We start from the raw sequence: 21,207 nt of genomic DNA on the forward strand, positions 1-21,207 counted from the left end.
ATTGAAAGGGACAGCTGCACTGAATATACTGAACTGTAAGTCATCCTTCAGCATTTACAGTTTACTGTAAATGTGCAGCAGTCACATACACAGAAGGTTATTTTACATTGCTGTATGAAGCAAACCTTATAAATTATTCCCCCCATTCAAAACTGTTTCATTACTAAACACATCTCTGAGCACAACTATTTTTCATAAACAAGCATGTGAATAGAATCCAGTGCAAACAGCTTAAAACAAAAAAAAGTACAGTACAGAGGAAAGGGAAGCATGAAAGAAAGAAGAACAAAATTATAGTTAAAACCCTGACTGATGGAAGCAAAGTGCTTAATTTGCTCAGTGTTTTTGTTTGGCTTTTTAAAGAACACATATCAAAGTTCACATGTATTTCATTGATTTTTAACATGGGAAAAAGCAATTACTAAATTAATGAAGAATTGCTCTGAGAAGAAAAGTGCAAAGTTCTTAACATCACTTGAAAACCTAATATAAGATACTGTAGACTGTCAGAATGACACGTTTGAAGTCCTATGTTTCAGAAGCAAAGGACAAAAAAGGACAGTGGAAAGCACAGGGAAAATAACCAGGGCTGAGTAACCTTCATAGATGTCTTGTATTTATTTTTGTTCTCTCAATCTGTTATAGAAGATGACACGGAGAATGTGAGCGTGTCGTGCCACAAACTGACATAGCATAAATACTACTCAAGAGAGACTTGCACTTTCCTGACAACTGCACTTGATGTTTTTCAGTAGCTGCACATACAGTAATACATGTACAGGTACCATCCAGAAACTTTGCTGTTAGTTGATGTACAGTGAAGAAGAAAAATGCAACTTTTTTCCCCCTTCTCTAAACAGACTCCAGCAGGACATTCAGCTCATTAGATAAACTAAAGAACTTATGAATTACAATTCCACGCTCTGGAGGGAAAAGACAGTATGGGAAAAAACCATAATAGTCATTATACACTGTAATACATTAGAGCTTTTATAGACAGCAGTAAGTTAGATTTCACAGCACTTTTGTGTAAGATGAAATGGCTTCTGTTCCACAACGACATTTGCAGCATGATGGATTTTTAAATACCTGTGAGCAACATGAGGCTTACTACCGCCTCATTTGTTTGGAAATTGTTTCTAGGGGCTTACACTAACAGAACAGCAAATCAAATAATAGATAAGAACAACTTGACAGTAATACAACACATTATACATGAACAATTGCCCTTTCATGTATCCTTAGATTAGAAGCCTTGAATTTACCTACCCAATATGCTTGGAAACCACATATTTCTAAACCACCGTGAATTATGACTTGCTAACACAGCAATGAGCATAACCCATTAATGAGCAAAGGAGTGACTTTTCTCGAACTGTATGTTCATGATAATAGTTTCTTTATGAAGCCAAGCTAAATTCCTGCTTCTCAGTAATAGCAGTATTTCAAAGAAATTTGTTTTTTTCCTTCTGTCTGCATCGTTGATGACAATCCAAAACACATACAAGAGTTTCTGAAGTTTAGTGGAGTTATAGAAATAACTTATACCGAAAAATTACTACCAAGAATACTGAAATGGTTTCTGAAGCATTCCAGTGCTTCAGAATTCAGGGCAATTAGAAAGAAAACTTCCATTACATCTCTTACTTAAGACATTTCCTCATCTAAACTGAACACGTCACCTTTTTTTTTTAAGTAATGACAAGTTACTTGAATTTCCTTGATTTACCTATCTGTTCATCTAAAGAACTTCACATGTAAAGACAGGATCCCAATTGTTTCTGTGCACCTTCTCTATGACAAACATAAAGCCATGAGGCACTGGCTGGCCTAAAACATTGATTCCATGAAAATACTTTAAGAAATGCTGCTGCATGAAGCTGCCAGAACTTTTTTTCTCCACTACAGTTCGTAGAGGCTGCCAAGAGAGAATCCTGACATCTTTACAACTTTTCCCAAGTTGTGAGATGTGTCACACCCTAAAAGTCTGGGAAGCAGCAAACATACAACGAACATCAGAACATTTTGAACTACCATTGAGAGACAAGAGGAGGAATAGCTCCTCTTTATTAGCTCTTACGATGCCACAGAAACAGTCAAAGCCATATACTTTTCCTAAAAGAGTGGGATGAAAAAAAAATTCCTACCTTGCAGAACATTTATTTGCTTGTTAGATTCTTCAACTTGCACTCGATATGCTTTTCTCTCTTCTTCCAATAGTGCTATAAAGGGAAGTGAAAATGTGCCCAAAAGTTTTTGTTAGTAAGAAATATTTCAGCTGTGTAATTCATTTTAGTTACAACTTCTCCTTAACTGAAAAGATTAAAGCAATCATATTATTTCAGTAAGTTATCAAAGCTAGTAACTGCGTAAGTAGTTTAATAAAAAGTTAATATTAAGACATCATTCCATTATTGTGGTAGTATTACAATTAATTTGAAATTAATATGATCTGTTGCCTGATCCAAAAACTCCATGTGTGCTACATGCAAACTGGTGTGGGAAAAGGAAAAAAAAAGCTGTAAATACATCCCATAAAGAACACTGAACAACATGCAATTAAACTGGACTATACTATATCCTGTCATAAACAACCTATGGTTTTCTGAGGATAATGACACAGCTACATATCTGATAGGATGATCTAAACAAAGAACTACCATTGAATACATTAAATTATGTGCATTATCTAACTGAAATACAGGTTAACCAATATCCATATATGAACATATTTTATAAGGATGAAATATACAGTTTTCATGTATGTAATCAATACTATGAAAAGGTTTTGGTTTATCTTGAACCAAAAAGTCAAAGTTCAATCAGTTTAGGAAAAAAAGCAGAAGTTTCTGACATTCTGTGCAGGAGATGTGAATGTTGTGGAACAAATTTATTTAACAGACAGACAGCAAAACTAGACCCCCTTTTAAGACTACCTGATAAATACAATTTTAATGGATACCCTACACGACCAAGTTGATCTGGGTCTCACCTTGAAGTTCAAAGCATTTTTGTTTACTTGTCCTAGCTAGCTCTTGGGCTTCAATCAGCTCCTTGTGCAGCTGCTGAATTTCTTGCTTAGCCTCAGTCTCTGATTGTGCACCCTGCAATTCATCTGATAAAAGAACATTTTCTTTAAATCATAAATTTGTACAACAGCTTAATTTGCACTGCCATGTGATGACTGGCAACTTTTTATTCAAATCATCTGAAGTTAGTTAAAGTAAACTCAAAATTGGATTAGGTAAATATTAGCAAAAAGTATTAATATACTTCTAAAAGGAGGAAAACATATGCAAACTTTAAAATGTTCACTATATATAACATGCAGTACAAAGCAAAACAAAACCAAACAAGATTTAGAGAGGCTTTAAAAACACTATATAGATAGGCAAGGATTCCTGGATTCATAGAAGTGAAGGAACAAGCGTAAGAAAATCCTTATGTGTTTTGAAAAGGAAACTGCTCTGACCCTCTCTTCTCGCACACACTTATCAGCAACGTCCCCCCTTTGTCCCCTGCCTCCCAAGCCCCCCCCTGCTTTATGCACACCCCAGCCCTGGCAGCACAGCAGCCCCCTGACAGCCCCAGCCTTCTGCTGGGACGAGCAATGCCAGGCAGCTCCAACACATGCCCAGAGCTGCTATTTAGTGCTTTGCCACTGCCAATGGGCTTGGTACCACGCACAGCTCGGTTCCTCCTCGCCCCCTGCAGACTGTGACTAGAAGGAAAGCCAAAACCTAGGGAAATTTCCTAAAACAAAATTAAGAAAATGAAGAAAAGCCCACCCTCCTTATTTCATTCAGTGGCCTAGTGTGAATACTAAGCTAAATTTTGCCCTTAAATTTTTTTTTCCTCTACAGCTTAAAATATTAGGTATATCTTTAATGTGAACAGAATTTATACATGTTATTTAAACTCTAAATAAAAACATTTGCTCTTCCCCACAAATTTTGTGTTAACTAAAATGCATATTAAATGTCCATTGGGCTTACAAGAGATGACTTGCAGTTACAGACAAATTAAGCACTTTTAAAGCTGAAGTTTTGGGGGAATTTAAAAGAGGAAAAATAAGTATTTGTAACTAATAGCAGTGTCCTCTAATGGGCACACACTAGAAACCAGATGCAGTAACAACGAGGCAGACAACACTCCAGCCTGCAGGCATCTGCAATGCCAGGAACTGGATCCAGGAAACTCCTATTCACTAAATTTTCCTTAAGTATTGTCTGTGCAGAAACAGATCTTCCAATAGGCACAAACAGCACTAATAAACTACATAGGTAGAGGGCTAAAACTTTATATAAGGCCAGTTAGGTGAGAAAGGTAAAGGAGGGAAATCAGTGAAAAAAGTCCAGTTGTACATCATGGGAGAGGGAGAACAACAATGTAGATGTGTTACACAGCCAACTGGCTAATAAATGACTACTGCTATAGGCCATATGAATTTAAGATGAAGGCACACTGCTTAGAATAAAAAGCCCAAAAGATAAGTTGGTTTGAATGTCTGGACCTTCCACTAATAAGAAAAAAAACAAAAACAAACAAACAAAAAAACAAGGTATAGTTTAGTTTGTCATTACACTTTTGACATTGATATTTGACTGTATGTCACCAACAAAATAACTATAATTTTTTTTTTCTGTTTTCTTCATTACAATAATTGTTTATCAAATCATGCTGAGGTATTCATACCGTATCCCTCTGAGAAAAGAGGCTTTTTCTCCTGTTCTCACAGTAATGAATTGGTGGGATCGAGCAGAGCCGAGGGTACACATGTGCTTTTAGACTTTTTCAGAACAAAATTATGAGAGCAGAAAGAACAAAGAGGACTACATATTTCACCCTAATACTTTCTTACTAGAGTCCCAAATCCAAGTTTCCCTTTACTGAATATGTTTTGTTCGTAGCTTTTCATGGATAAACACTTGGGGCAATTAGACTTCCAACCCTCCTTAATGAGGCTGTTTAGAAGAAATGGATGAGGAAGTTGACAAATTATGCTGAAATCACGCCTGATAAAGAAGCAGTGTCCCAAATCCAACAATAGACACCCCAAATGAACTTTCTGGTGGACAGTATTTTCCAATCAATGGAAGTACACATCATAAAAGATAACACCGCTTCAAAGGAGATGAGGAACTCAACTATGGACAAGATAATCAGTTTAGCAAAGGCACAATCAAGGTAAAAACTTTCCTACTCAAATGCAATAGGGGAATTTCCATATGGCTGACATGCTTCTAAATCAAAAGCCAAGAAATATCAGCACAAGAAAGTAACAGCTTTTCAGTCTTCCAAACTTAAAATTTCTTTAATGTCTTTTAGTTCAAAGGAAACATCGTTTCTTTGCTAACTCTAGTTTTGAAAGAAATTCCTTAGGAAGTAGGATTGCTCTATTTACAAACAATAAAACTACTAAATATCATCAGGCTTAGAATTAGTTCCCTCGAGAAGCAAATTCACACCACAAAAACCTGGTTTGAAAACCAATGTGAAAGGCTGCAATTAAATAAGCATTTGAGCGATTTCCAGAAGTATTCAGCATTGGACTAACTGTTCCCAGAGAAGTCTAAAGAATTTTATCATTAATTACAACACGGTGCCAAAAGAAGGCAAACCCTCATTCATTTGTTCTAGCTCATGGAAAATTTTCATCTATGATCAGATTGTTTGCCTTATTACATCAAAGGTTCTTCATTAACCCCACTTTGTTTCAGACACACACACTGAGGTTTTCCTTAACCATCAACTCTACTGGTAGATTTAAAATTGTTAAAAAAAAAAAACAAACCAAAACCAAACCACGATCAGTACAAATCCTTTCCAAAGCACATGAAAATTTCTTCTCCTTCAATCTGGCCCAAGAATAGGAGTCTAACCCATGGGTCAGTTTTAGGGAAAAATGACAATTTCCAAATCATTAAAGAATATGATGGGGTGTGAAGGAACATATTGCAATTTTAGGATCTGTAACATAAAATTTCAATAAAACCAAAAGAAAAGAAAAGCTCAAACTAAATTAATATTTACAAACATGAAGGTATTAACAAAGCTCTGCTTATATGTTTGCCTTTACACTTTGGTGTTGATAACGGACATGATGTAGAACCACACACAGGCTGGGGTCTGAACTGATCCCTTATCTGTACGTCCCAGCCGGTGGAAGCAGCTTTACGAGCAGGCTGGTATTTCTCCAGGTCTTAAAATAGTTCACTTTCAGAATTTTGCAGTATTCTTTGGGCTATTCAGATAACTATTTTCAGAGTACTCAGGTGAAGTCATATAAACAATTAAAACACTGAGTTTTCTTCAGCTTCATAAAATCCACATAAGTTGTATCATATATTTAAAATGAAGCATTTGGCTATTGCAATATAAAACAACAGTTCCCAAACTTTCTCAATCAACAGACCATTGCTAATTTTCAAAATTTCTTATGTAAACTACCACTATTTAGCAAACTCTCAACTGAAAACACTTTTTATTAAGATTCCACAGATCAGTCTTGTGGTTACTACGAAAATAGAAGGAAGTTGATAAGAATGACATAATTAACCTTCCAATGACATTTACTGCTTCTTTACATCTGTTTAACATTTACCTGTTTTTAACATTGCAATAAGTAGTCACAAACCGCCTGTCTAAACAGAAGCATCCAGGGAACTGTTATTAATGGCTAATAAAGTTGTCTACCTCGTGGGGAGAAAAAAAGAAGGCAGTTCTACAAATCTGTAAGAGCTTTTCCCCTTCCCTTCTTTGCCAGATTCCAACTTGTAGAAACTTGAAACAAATCCTGAATGCACTCAAAGCTTATTGATGGAAAATACAGTTGGAGGAAACTACGGCAATTAAATGTCTCATCATTTTCTTGCTCCCTTAGTTTGTTTTCTAAATTCCAATAGTTAAACAAAAATGAACGCTGCCTTTTCCAGCAGCCATTTCCACATTCCAAACAGCTGCCAGATCAGAAATGTTCTCACTCTTCCTTAATTATATGACTACATAACAAATCCACTTGAAAGTCTTTCTGTGGCAAGTAAGATCCTTTTTAGGGCAAAGTCAGGCATATGAAGTAGCTCTGACAAAACCTCAAACAAAACCGTGGGTTTACAGGCTCTTCATAAATAGTATGAAGGCAAATGATTCATTGCACAGATATTTCTTAACGGCTTCATGAGAGCAAAATAGGAATGCTCATAAATAGCCTCAAGAGAAAAAGAGTTATTCCAATTATTTTAGTTAATTACAAAATGTAATTCAATAGCAAAGCGGACTATGCAAATAGATATTTTTCTACGTATTAACTTAAAAGTTCAGTAATGGTTATGGTTTAAATCTTCAACTGGGTTAAGACAGCACACCCACAGGTAGATGAGCACATTCACACAGGCAAAAGACTGCTTCCACATTACTACAGAAAACCTGATTTAATTCCTTTAAGAGTTCAATTAACCCTCCCTGGCAGTTTAATATAACCTGGACGGAGAAAGTGTAACTCCAACGGGCCCTTGCCATGACATGAGGCTCTTCTAATTCCAGAAGCAGGACGCTCACAGCAGCCTTAGCTTGGCCTTGGGCTGGTAAATGAACCTTTCTGACTGAACCTAGGAAGACTTCACTTGCATTAAAGGAAAATGCAGGAATCAGTGGGTTTTAGCCTTTCAATACGTCTGCAGAAGATAACTAAGAAATCAGCCAACTAGGAGTAATCTTCAGTTGGCTATCTTAAAACTGTAAGAATTAGAATCAAAATAATTTTGACATGAGCTGTCTGAATTCAGTTTCTCTGCTGTACTGTTTACATACAAAGGGTTGTTCCAGCTGTAAATTCTGTGCAAGTGACAACGCTCACAGGAAACAAACTCTGTAATGTGTATCCCATTCTACACTGAAAGTTCTGATACTTAATCAACACCTTACTTTTCAACTGAAATTTTTTTTCAAATAAAACTTGCTGCCAAACCCAAATCTAACACCAAAAATAAGACTATCATAATCACTACAAACAACATTACCATATTCTAGCTCCTAACACAGTAAGTCACTGAATATACTTGTTATTAATTGCAGACATCGGAGCAAAATCCAAATGGAACACGCTCAGTATCTCAAACACTCCTTTTTAACCTTCTTTGCTGAACTCATATCCACTGAAAAGTACCAAAATCAATTTTCGTTTCACCGTTTGGAAACATAAGACATGCAATTTTTTTAAGTCCTTCTGTCATAAAATTAGAGAAGCATAAACAACCACAGAAAAAAAGCTCTTTCCCACATCTCCTAAATTTCATTGTGGTTTCTTGTCTTTTTGAACAACGAAGAACTGTGACATTCTTTTTACTTGTGAACCCAACATAAATATCATTTTACAGATCTTATCAACTGTAATTGTACATAAAGCCTAAAAGTAACTTTCGGTATGCTAAATGTTAACAATTAATTAATATCCCACAAAATTTTTCAGCTCACAAATATGTAAACATTAGCTTGATAATCAAGTTTTAAGTACATGCTTTCAGTGCAAAGAGCAATAAAAAAAAATAATTTATAGGTATGAAGCTCAAAACTAAGGCTCAGCAATCATTCTAAATACAGTTACAACAGGAAATTCAAATGTTGAGTGTTCTAATCAAAAAAAGATTTTTTATTTTCTTTTTAACCCATCAGGTGCAAACTAACAGAAGTATTTCTGACAAGTGATGGAAACGATAGAAGTAAAAATTTGGCAATGCTTGAAACATGTCAGTGATGGAAGAATCCCTCCTCCCCAGAGCTATTAGCCCTAACTTAAGTGTATGCTGAAACTGCTTCTCAACTCTATTTAAAGTTATAGCATGTAAATTCCTATAATAGTGTTGGTGAGCACAGAAACTAGCTTAAAGCACAAATTATTTCTAAATTAACACTTAGAAGTGTTAACCCCGAGGAATCAGTATTGATACTTAAATGCAACTCTACCATGATTAAAACATTTGCATTTCAGCACCCTACTTCAATGTACATTTGATAAAAAACAAGTAGACAAAAAGATATAGATATAGATTATGTATCTAACGTTTTAAAAATTAATTTGTTTACCTTTTAGAAGAGCTACTTTCGCAATAGGCTCATTTAGATCTTGGTCATCCATTTGGGCATCTAAAAAAACCAAACCCCACATCTTTCAGTGAGCAGGTAGACTGCAGACAGTTTTTGCATATGCATTCTTTAAGTGAAAAGAAGCTTTTACATTTTTCTCCCTTTACAACAGTTAATTACGAAGTTGCAAAATAGACATACTGCTCTAAGCTTGTATCTGGCTTCGCATAATGCACACCTTCTCAGCTCTTTTAGAAAATGCTTGTGATTAAGTGATTTAATTCAAACTAATTAGATGCTACAGAAACCTCAGTTAAATGCTTACCTGTAGTGTCGTCACTGCTTTTTTCCTTGCTTGGACTAAGGGTGTCTGACAAATCAGATTCTTTGACTCTTGCTTGATTCTCTGTAAGAGACAAGGAAAATCAACTACAATCATTAAATGCTTTGTTCAATCTCTTAATCATAATTTCTTCTACACAACTCTTAACTACTGCGAAATGTCAGATAATAATAGAAAACAACATAGTTGAAGAATACTTAAAAACTTGATGGTTGCTTATTCTTTGTCAGTCTGGGCTAAAATGGATTCAGCATCACTAATCTAGCCTACGATCCAATAGGGGATGCAACAGCCTCATGTACAGCTTGAACTTTTGTTAAAGCTGTATTCTTGCCAGTTGGAACTCTGTGCAAAAGCTGATTCAATCAGGGAACAAATAAGAAAAGAAAACTAGAACAATGCAGATACTGTAACAAGTCAGAAAGAAACTGCTGTTAAGAATAAAATTATGCTTCAGTATTTTGGACAAATAAAATAACAGCAACAAGTCCTGTATATACTGTACTGTTAAAAAAAAAAAAAGTGTGGTATGAACCAGTAAAGAATTACAGCAATATAAATTAATACACGAATTTCTAGAATGAATCTTTAGTTAAAATTGTATTAAAAGAAGGCAGCCTATGTCCTTTCCACCAAAAAATACCTTCACAAAATATCTATACCACCACATTATTACATGCTGCTTAGTAAAACCACAGAGTTGTGGGGTTTTTTTTAACCAGTTCTAGATTTCTAATAGAGACCAGACATTTTTAAAAGATGAGGGGAATTAATTGTACGAGTGTATCTTTTTCCCACAGAGAAGTATCTTTGACTCAGAGTCTAAATACTTTATGATGCTGTAATCTTTTTTTTTTTTTTGGTTAAATAACCATTCCAGTTTAGTTCTGATGAGTCCATTAAACAAAGGCACACAATCTCTGGTGTGGGCACATCCAGTAAGTTTTTCATCGAGGAACCATGTCACCAACAAGCAGGTGAGGTTATACATAACAAAATCAGTCTTGACTGACTATGCAGAGCATTGGTTTGACAGCATCACTGCCCACCCACAGACTAATAGAGGTTTCCTTCAAGTCTCAAGTTCCAGGTAGAGATATATATATATATATAAAAAAGCATCATTACAACACTCCCAGTACACCAACTTTACTTCTACCATACATGCAGAAAAGCACAGTGAACACAAATAATTTCTTCACATACAGGTACTGCAGATGCAACAAAAAGGAACCAGGATACAGGAAGAAAGATGCAGAGCAATAAATAAATCGTGTTATACCAATAGGGTTAATGTATGAAAATACGTAAAAAACAAAGGAGTGACAAGAAAGCTTGTGTGTACTGTTTTTTCAAATAACATGAGAACAAACAGAACTAAACACCCACAAAATGTGCACTGTGCACTTACACTGGGAAATTAGCAAGTGACAAAACACAGACAGGTTAATAGAAAAGAAAAATGTTTTCTTCAGCTAACATGAAAAGTTTTCTATTTTCTGTGCCAGAATAACATCCACTTGTACATTAAACAGAAGAAGGCAAGTACAAACAAAGCAGCTGATCAGGAGCCAGAATTTTCCTATCTTAATGTAACTGAAATCACTGTAGAGGGAAAAGGGGAAAACACCCGTGTGCTTGAAGCGCATTAGGGGTTCGGACCCGGCAGCTATTCCAAACATATCTCATATGACTTCAGCTAACTTCAAAGCTCATAATGACTGGAGTCATTAAAAACTTGATGTTTGGGGGTGGTTCTTTGCTAAAACAAAAAGGGTACTTTACTATTTTTAGGAATAAGGTTTTAAACTAATATCTAAAGATATTACAAAACAAAGCATTTCACATGTATCATATGGAATCAAGCTCACAAGACTGCCATTAAACCTGTAATAATTACTAAACCAAGTAATACATTCTTTTTAAAGTATTAAGAAAAGTATATCCTAAAAGCCTCACCCATGTCGTTTCTATTAGTGCCCGCTCCAGAAGCGCTAAGCTGAGCAATATCTGTATCCAACTAACTTTACCATATCTGGTCACACAGGGAAGCACAGCTTTCTTGCTCTGTGCGAAACGGCAGGAACAGTGCAAGTCCCAACCGCTGAATTAATTCTCTCTCTCCCCCCACCTCCCTCCCATACTCCCCTCCCACCCACCCTCGGGTACATCAGCCTCTTTCTTCCTCCCTCCTACCCTCCTCGCCCTGAAACAAGAGACAAGATTAGGCACCAGAGGAAAGATGCACCAGTTTCTACATCTGAAACAGCAGGAGTCAAAAAGAGAAACGGTTTAGAAACCTGCTTCCTATTTTGGAACCAGAGTCATAAGCACAAAACTCCTTCCTGTACTATATTTCACAGCAGTTGTCCCTATTTCCCATAATAAAACTGAGCTGAATAAATATAGCCAAAATGATGAAGTATATTAAAATGTGTTGACATCATACTTACGTGATGAGTTAGAATGTATTAACAAACACTAAAAATAGCTCACCCCTTTGCAAGATAACTGGCATGCAAGTGTTACGTTACATTTATTGTATGCATTCTTCTCCCAAATATGGCATGTTGTCTATAGCTTACTCACACACAGAAACACGTTAAAGGTGCAATTTCATATATTAAGGTAAAAGAAGATAACTTTAAAAGTCTTTAAAGTACCAGAACTTTTAACAAGCTAACATTTATTCAATACAATAACGCTTTGCCGAAGGACAGAGGGTAAGGAAATGAGTTAGTATGTCTAGACATTAATAAAAAGCTACAGAAGTGGAGTAAGCCTACAAGTCCAGACAATCTCACGCTATTAGACAGATAGGAAATATTGATCTACACACTTTGTAGCACTCCTGCTTTTGGCACTGCAAGATAAGGATGACTGCTCCTTAACAAGATAAATCTAATTAGCTCCTTGCATTTTACTTGTTTTATACAGAAGAGAAAAAAGTTAGAGATGCACATTTATATTTTACTTGGAAAAGGCACACTTAGAAGGTTGATAGCTATTTTAAAGTTATAAGGGTATAAGCTAGAAAAAAATAAAACCTGTTTGAAGTTTATGCAGGCACTAAAGATTTAAGTCTATTTACAAAAATTGTTATATTTTAATTTTTTTTAAATGCACATTCAGGTAAGAACTCAGTCAAAACTAGGATTTCATGCACTCAACCTTCAAAAATTGTTTCCTTTAAATCTTTTTACCCTACAACAGTATTTGAAGCAGAGTTCAGTGAACAGAATACCTCCCCTTTATTGATTTTTTTTTTCTTAAGTGAGTATTCAACAAAATTCAAACTGGTAGCTTAAGACAGAACATGCACTGAAGTGACATAAAAAACATGCTTCAAAAACAGTTAAATAATCCAGAAGTCTAACCTTTCAAAAGCTTTGTTTCTTCCACTTTGGTTAGATGTCCTTCATCTATGATCTTGTCTGCCAAACAAAATAAGTGTTACTTTCCAAGATCAAATTAAGGAAGCTTTTCCCTGCACACATCTACGTAGACTACATTCCATGACCAAATTAAAAGCTGATAATATTACTTCCTACTCAGACTTGAACAAAAACTTTATTCTGGCACAGAATAATGGAACAGAGCACACAAGCCTACTGGAACTTCGTGATAAAGTGCATAATTATTTCTTCTGCAATATATTAGCTCACATTATTAATGCTTCAGTTCACTAATGAGAACTTAGGAAAATTAATTTTTATGAATTTTTTTTTTAAAAAAAAATCTAACTGGGAGCATAATTAATACATTTCTCAAGCTATAGTTATCAAAAAAGGAATTCTAAGAGCTAGTGGCCCGAAATAGATAACCACCTGATACAGCAGAAATCTAGAAATACACCACAGTAAAACAGCAAGTGAGAAGCTACCTCCACATCACAACTGCTTTATCAGTGCCTATGAAAGGAACACAGAAACAGTCCTTCTTCTAAAGAGTTGCATCACATTCAGGTTCACAAAAATTGAGTTTATATATAGCATTGACGGGGAAGTCTATTCACATGTCAGGTGCATAAAAACCTAAAACATGGAATTTTGACTAGATTGCTGACTTCACCCTAACCCCAGCTAGGACACGAATGCAAACAGCAAGACCAAGGGAAGTAAAGGTTTGTATTGATCAAAGACACTAAAAGAGCTATTGAATCATTAGTTAGTTAATTTCTTTTCCAGAGGAGATTTCATTATTTCAAATTCCTTAACACCCGGATAGCGACCCCAACATGAGACTATCGAGGGTCACATATCTTACAGATCACATCATCAATTTCTACACAGTAGATCTTGCAATTCAGCCCACGCTGAGAGCCGGTACGCCCCTGAACCGCCTGCTGGAGCTGCCTCTGCCTCCAGCCTGCGCTCTCCCGGCCCCAGCCCTGGCCACCAGGCAGGGACCCAGCCTGCTGGCTACCCCATGGGCTGTATGCAGGGAACGGAGACAAAGAAGACTCAAGGAACAGCACATACAGGAGAGTTCAGATTAAGGAAGCTCGATGACAGTAAACTCTTTTAAAATTTTTAATTAAAAAAAAAAAGTGAGCTTTAGTCAGCATTTCCAGCTCCAAGTAGCTCTGAAGATTCTGAAGTCTCTGTACTCCTCTGATGGCAGGTTGCTGTAACCATAACAATTTAAGGACAGAGGCAAGACAACATTTGCATGGAGATACCTTTTTCAACCCTAAATAGTTAACAAGTTCCCAGATAAAAAAAAAAAAACAAAAAACAAAACAAAGAAGATCTGAAGAAGGGTTTGTGTGGCCAAAAGCCTGTCCTGTCCCCTTCCCACAGCCAGACAAACCAGTCTAAAATAGATATTCCCTTCATCTACAAATACTGTCCCACATTCCTATAACATTTGTCAAATACTGCTTCAGAAATACACTGAACGGCACACTGGATTGGCTTCATGTCTCAAGCAACTGTAGATCACTCATCATCCAAGCTCAGAGCAATCTCAAGTTCGTCAGAGCTGGAGAGAGTCCCCTTCCTCAGCCTGGAGTGAGGAAGACACCAGAGGGAATCAGGTTACTGCAGCCACAAGTGAAGAGTTACTGAGTGACACCATGAGCCCTCTTCCATTAAATAATTTAAAAGAAAAAAAAAAAGTCTTAACAAAAGCCTTCATATATGATTATTGCAGGACTCCGCTGGGGCTGGAAGTGAGGTGGGGAGGAAGGCAGCAAGAAAGCAGGTGAGGAATTCTGCCCTTACGTCTGAAAAATTAGCTGAATGCAAAAACCATAGACTCAAAGCAGCTATCAGCTGCTTGACCTGAAGGAGTAACACCTCATCTATGCCGGACTGCTAGCTTAAAATAGGCTTCTGTAATCAGTTTACAGAAGAAAACTTAGCATTAGGAATTGAAGGATCTTGGAGTTTTCACAATTCAGTAACTGTTAAAACCAGAATAATTATAGTACAAAACAAAGAATCCAGTCTTCTTGACCCAGATGTTTTTCCAAACTGAAACCTTTGCAGCAGCTCTTTACGCTTGTAAGAATTCTCAATTCCTATGAGTGAAAAAATACTGCAGACTTAATTTTTCTTTTCTTTTCCCTGGTGGTTTACTATTTTCTAACCTTCGTTATGAATGTCAACATTTGTACAGAAGTATTCTTCTTGATGCTGTTTCTTCAGCAAAGAACTTCAGCAGTAACACGCAAGTCCCCTCGCCCAGCGTGACCCAAAGCTGGTACAGCCAGAACTTTTCACGTGGTGGCTGACATCCCTTCTAACTTACCAAACAAGCAAGCATTCTCTGTGTTTTAAGAATGCTAGCATTTGTATATTTCAAAGCCAACAAAAAATAGTTTATTTCTGCATTCCTGTGTATATTTAGGTAATAGATAGAAAAGTGGATTTTGATGTCATTGAAGGACACCGAATCTCAGTCTGCAGTCTGTTACCACCCTAGTCATTAAGAATGTCAGAATCCAGACAACAAAGTAAAAGCAGAAAACCTCATTAACTTGATTTTTTTTTTTTTTTTTTAAATTTAAATCAAGCCACATATTCCCTGAATCAAGATGTGCATTTTTGGCTATATATAAATAAATAAATTATATTAATAAATTAGGATCCTAGCTTTAATTTCTGGCACAAATATTTTTTGTCTTTCACGTTATACAGTCACTACTTAACAGGAAGCAAAGAGTTACTGATACATATCATAAATAATAGTAATTTTAACTGATACAATCTGCTTTGAAGTTAAGCCTTCAGTCCATCTTTAAAATAACCTATGTTTCTTTTTGCTGATGAACACAGTTCAGAGGCCGTTCTCCTTTAGGTCTTTAGGCCTTTCCTATTTTTCCAATTTAAGAACTCCCTTTTAGATTTAGGCTGCCTATCACTATGTGTAATATAATAGCTAAGATCTGTTAACATTACAAAGATTACTGAAGTAACAAGCCTCCAATACATTTATGTTTTAGTACCAAATTAAGTCTTTGAAGGAGGCCAGTTTTGAAGACCAATGAAAGGAAACCTGGCCCTCAACACACAAATTTCAAACTATCTGAAAAAAAGTGACATTGAGCAGCTTCAACTTTACTTGCCATCTGCAGGTCATAATTCATGGAAAAGTTGAAAATAGCCATTCAATCCATCCAAAAAACAACATCATTTTAGATAGATAAATTTAAAAAAAACCCACAAAACCAACCCAAACCACAAAACAAAAACACAACAAAAACCCCACTTAATAAAAAAGAAAAAAAATTGACCTGTATTTAATTAATAAAAAAATTTTCCTCATCACTGAGGAAAAAAAATAATGACACAAAGAAGAGTTAGAAATCTCTTTTGTCTATACATCATCACCAGTTTTGGTAATAACTCATATCATGTACTGATCAGAAAGAAGCACCATGACTTTTGCTGTTGATGTCACCGGTTTTCACCAGTGGTTACTAAGAAAAAAAAAAAGTTATGAAATGAGCAGCAAGTGAACTGGATGTAATGATCAGAAAGTATCAGACTTCCCAGATCATTCAGAGCAAGATTTATTAACATTCAAATTATAGATCAAGACAGGTTACTGGACAATAGCGTGAGCTGTAGTCTGCTTAAAAAAATAAAAATAAATCAAAAGTATCTTTAAAAACCTACAGAAGCCAGATTTTAGAAACAATGCTAACCAAGTTAAGCACTTGCAATGCACCTTGAATAAGATTTTAGTGTCCTGTTTTTTCTGCCCCACCAAAAAATTGTTGCTTTAGTACCTTGAGAGGCTTTGATTACTCTTAACTGATAAGCTCTTTCAGTTGCCCCATATCTCTGTAGCAGCTCTTTGTGCAGATTATTTAATCATCTAGTTTTCCTTCTTGTGCTATCTTACATACTTCCACTTCCTTGACTCAAGCTGTTTTTCCTCATTTCTCTGCTTGTGCTTTCCCAATTTCAATGCTTCTTCCCCAGAACTCTGGAGATGCGCACTTTCCCTGCTGAACCAGCAGAAGTCAGAATCTTCTCTTCCAGACAACTGCCATCGTTGTCTCAATTCTCCTTTCTTTTTAGATCTCTCTTACGGTTTGCAGATCCTATAGTTTTAATTTCGCTGCTTATATTACAAAACAGTAAACCCTACATAACACAACTTCAATTGGTGACTCCCAATTTTCCAGGATTTTTGTTGTATATTATTTTTTTAATAATAAACCTGCTCCTTTCCCAATAACTAAACCTCTATCTGATACTGTGCTGGCATAATACCATATGAGGAACTATACATTCCTTCTCAATACTGCCAATCTTTATAATATTCACCTACACTTAAGTATTTGCTGCGTTATGCCACAAAGGAGTTTTCTTTGAAGTATAATACCACTTTTCTCTCCATCCTAATGATATTTTTCTCTCAGTGGACAAAAGTATTTACACCTTAAGTTTTTCTTTAATTATAGATATGCAGACTGCGCTGTTTTATTACTCATTTTCAAAAGCCATTTGCTTTGAAAACATGTTTCTCATTCCAGAATAACACATCTTTCTGAAGATTGGTATTGCATATTTATGTTCTATTTTTCTTAAAAGAACCTCTTAGGTTTTCACATAAAATTTAAGGTATTGTTTTCCTTTTTGTTCTTTGTAACAACCAATTTGAAGAATGTGTAAGACCTTTAATGATCAGATAAATTATAGATATGTGAAATGAAGAAAAGGCATCACTACCTTTTCTCTGTCCTACTGCTGCCTGTGACGTTTGCTTAAACTGACAGCATTAGGCTTTCAACTCCTTACTTTGTAACAGGTGAATTACCCTCAGTTTAAATATCACGTGGCAACATCACCACCCTTTTATCAGTCGGAGAACAACAACGGATTAACTGCTAAGAAGAGACAATGTGATCATCGTTTTGCAAGAGCAAAGATATTCTCTTTGTACTACAGGCACCTGCTTAACATCACAACGCCACAATTCTGTGCTTAGAAAATTTCTGCTGCTACAGAAATATTAAATAATAGTGACAAATTTTGGTTTTTATCCACGTTTTCTGGGTTTTCTGTTGTTTTTAAAGTGAATGTGACGAACACTCTTGTACTCACTCTGACATTCTATGAACTGATGAATAAAAGTGCAGTCCCCTCCACTCTTTGAAAGAAAGTGCTCTAGTAAAGAAAGAAACACTTAAGTTTACATCTTCTTATCACTTTCAAATTAATGCAACAGAAAATTTGAAAGGTATATTAACAGTATTTGTAATTGTGCATTTACAGTGAACTTTTGAAATCTGAGTTAATATGCAAGCAGACAAGACATGTAATTGAAATGATGTCTGAGTGATATTAGAAAATGGATTACTCTCTTGAACTGATCAGAAGAAAGAAGTACTTTAACTGCATTTTCAAAGGGTACTTTTAAATACTAAAATCTAACAACCGTTCTTAAGCATAATAAAGAGCCCCTGACCTCAATAGAAGGTATTTTAAAAAAACACCAACTTTATTTAACCAAATTTAGTAAGAACCAATTATTAAAAGCCCAAACATTCTGCATTTGGCATTTGCTGTATTGCTCTTTCAAGTCAGGTGGTGACAAATGACTTCCACTAAATTTCCATTGACAATTTCATATTTTTCACAAAAACAGTAATGCACATAAGTGATATTTAAATCACAATAAATTTAGAATACTTAAATTGATACACTGCTGAAACATGCAACTCCATAGCACTGATGCCTCTAGTTCCTCTGATTTTTTAATTCATAATCAGACACGGATAATTGCAAATACCAAATCAAGCATTGAAAAAATAAAAAAAATGTATTCGACCTATATTCTTCAGCATTTTCGTTAGCTTTAAAAGGGCATTTAATAAATTTTTCTTTAGTCTTCATGTTTATTCTTCATATCCAATACCCTCTTGAAATGAAAAACATTTATTTTAAAAGTGTTGCTGAACATCTCCCTTTACTTTTTAAACAAAGTTCCACTCAACAGAAACAACAATTTTTGAAAGGACAGTTCTACAGTAGAGATCCTAAAACTGGGCTCAATACCCAGGTTTACCCCAGTCCTTCAATGTGACCTTGTCCAGCTCCCAACTCCATCAGAATCTTGCACCTCTTCAAGTAAAAAGGTGCTAACACTTCCTTTCTAAAGAACCTCAAAAATCCTTTGACCTCAAGAATCTAGCAATCTGAAAACACTGCTTTTTAGTACACAAACCAGCACCATGGCTATAACATTTATTTTCCATATTTAAACTTTCCTCTTTTTTCACCTTTTACATGATCCTCTAAGTGACTGTGTACAAATTTCTCATATCTTTCTTTATATAAATATATGGCTCACAAAACTTCAATATGAAAGCCATGCGTGGTGCAACTCACTGAGAAACGTACCACCTACTGAAATAACTACACAACCTTTATCAGCGGCTTGATGTATAAGCAAGTTATTCTCTTCTGCACCAGAATTTCCATACGTGCAATGACATAAAATGAATACCTAATCCTCATCTTAATACACTTACACACTATATATACACTTAATACACTATAAAAAAGACTCTAGAGAGACTGTAAATGAGCTCTTAGTTCCTCTACTCAGACTACAGCTCTTACAATGTTACGGACATCCACAAAATAAAATCACGTAAAATTATTATTCTTGCAACAGCAAGGTAGTGTGCCTATAAATGTACCCTGAGGACTTGATCTGAAGTTTTGTGAGATAGAGAGAAAAGGAATCTTAAAATGCATACTGATTTTTCATGGTTTCACCACCATTTTCCTCTGACTGTTGGAAGTGGGGTGGTATATATACATTTGTATACAGATAGAGGAGACTTTTTAAAATTCCTTTGAAGGGTACTTAGCACAAACCCCAAAATTTTGAATTTCTGACTTCTGCCTTCAACTGTGAAGTCTTTCCCTTATGCAAAATATCTACAACCTCTTTCACTGCCAATGTTGCCAAATCTACATTATAACCTCTATATTCTTAGCTCTTCTAAAATAACACAAGACTACTCAGCAAAAAACACAGTAGCTGCCTCCTGCTGCTTTCAAGAGAACAAAATCCTAAATCTGGCAGAACAAATTTCTGCCCATCTGTCGTTATACGAGGACTAGATAAAGAATAACAAGACACGGAAAGGCCCAGACTGTCATGAAGAGAACGTGGGTCAGCAAGCTCTAAAATGCCAGAGAAATGTGGATGGACCAGGTATAGCAGAGATGCAGAGGAATGTGGTACAACAGACAGAACAAGGGTAAACATGGAAAACTATGCTAAATATAGAATAATAAAATAGCATGGTAGAGGCATGACAGAAAAAGGTGATAGACTGTATAAACACACAGAACGACAACTTGAACAAGCAGTTATGTGTTGTCTGTATTCATAAACAAAAATAAATTGGCAGGTTTAAGCACAAGTTCTACTGCTACTTGCAGGGTGGAGGAATCTGTATGTTCATGCATCCATTCAGATGACATTTTTACTCTTATGCAATCCAAAATAAGTCAAAAAGGGATTGCTTCAACTATGACAAAAAGGTTAATATCCATGATACAACAATACTTGTTAAAATTATAATTCATTATTATGATGACAAAGTTTCAGACAATTTTTAAACTGAAACTGGTAAGAGGTAGCAGTATTTCAAAAACTAACAAGACACTCCTGCCAACAATTTCAAAACAAACAAAAAAGTGTTTGCTTAAAAAAACAATCATATTTAGTGTGATGTTACCAATTATTTCTCTAAAACAATATGTATTGGCACTTGAAGCTTGAAACCTTTTACAAAATGCTTCAATTTAACTCTAGGCTACTTTCATTCCCAGTATTGCACGTTTTTCTAGTAACCTCCAACAACTTAACTTTCAAAGTCTTTTTATGGTTTACATGATTAGAATGAAGAATCACAATCCCTATATAAAACCCCAGTTTTGCTTTGTAAGGTTGATTATTTTCTGGGGTGGATGATTTAAAAAAAGAAAAAAACAAATTGATTTCTTAACCATTCTATTAAGGAGTAAGATTATTACCAACCTAAAATTATGCATCAACAAGATGGATAATACTTAAAAACAAAGTATGGCAGTCCAGAGAACTGGGAACAGACACATTAAGTCATCTGCTTGCTAATCTCAGCGTGCATCATAGCTAAGTGCCTAAAATGCCAACATATTAAGGGATAGCTAGTACTTAGATTAAGGGAAAGTTTTTGTACAGCTCCTGTCAGTGTTTAACAGACCTCTCCTCCTGCTCCAAATAAGAAACAGACATGAGGTTATGTTATGATTAACTTCATTTTG

At 35.5% G+C, this 21,207-nt stretch overlaps 1 protein-coding gene across 10 annotated transcripts in view; it reads right to left on the reverse strand.

Annotated features, from left to right (window-relative positions):
* SLMAP (sarcolemma associated protein) overlaps nt 1-21,207 on the reverse strand; it is an 83,200-nt gene that overhangs the window by 11,278 nt on the left and 50,715 nt on the right. For 4 of the 10 annotated variants that reach the window (XM_074151595.1, XM_074151599.1, XM_074151597.1 and 1 more), the window contains 6 exons: nt 17,986-18,048; nt 12,802-12,858; nt 9,407-9,487; nt 9,082-9,141; nt 2,993-3,115; nt 2,148-2,222 (listed from right to left, as the gene is read on the reverse strand). In XM_074151595.1, the coding sequence (XP_074007696.1) occupies nt 2,148-2,222; nt 2,993-3,115; nt 9,082-9,141; nt 9,407-9,487; nt 12,802-12,858; nt 17,986-18,048 (459 nt within the window). Of the gene's footprint in view, nt 1-2,147; nt 2,223-2,992; nt 3,116-9,081; nt 9,142-9,406; nt 9,488-11,383; nt 11,541-12,801; nt 12,859-17,985; nt 18,049-21,207 lie in introns of those variants that run through there. The other 6 variants (XM_074151601.1, XM_074151600.1, XM_074151598.1 and 3 more) reach the window with 4 other exon arrangements.

The sequence above is a fragment of the Numenius arquata genome, chromosome 8, assembly GCF_964106895.1.
Source record: "Numenius arquata chromosome 8, bNumArq3.hap1.1, whole genome shotgun sequence".
In the NCBI taxonomy this organism is placed as follows: Eukaryota; Metazoa; Chordata; class Aves; order Charadriiformes; family Scolopacidae; genus Numenius; species Numenius arquata.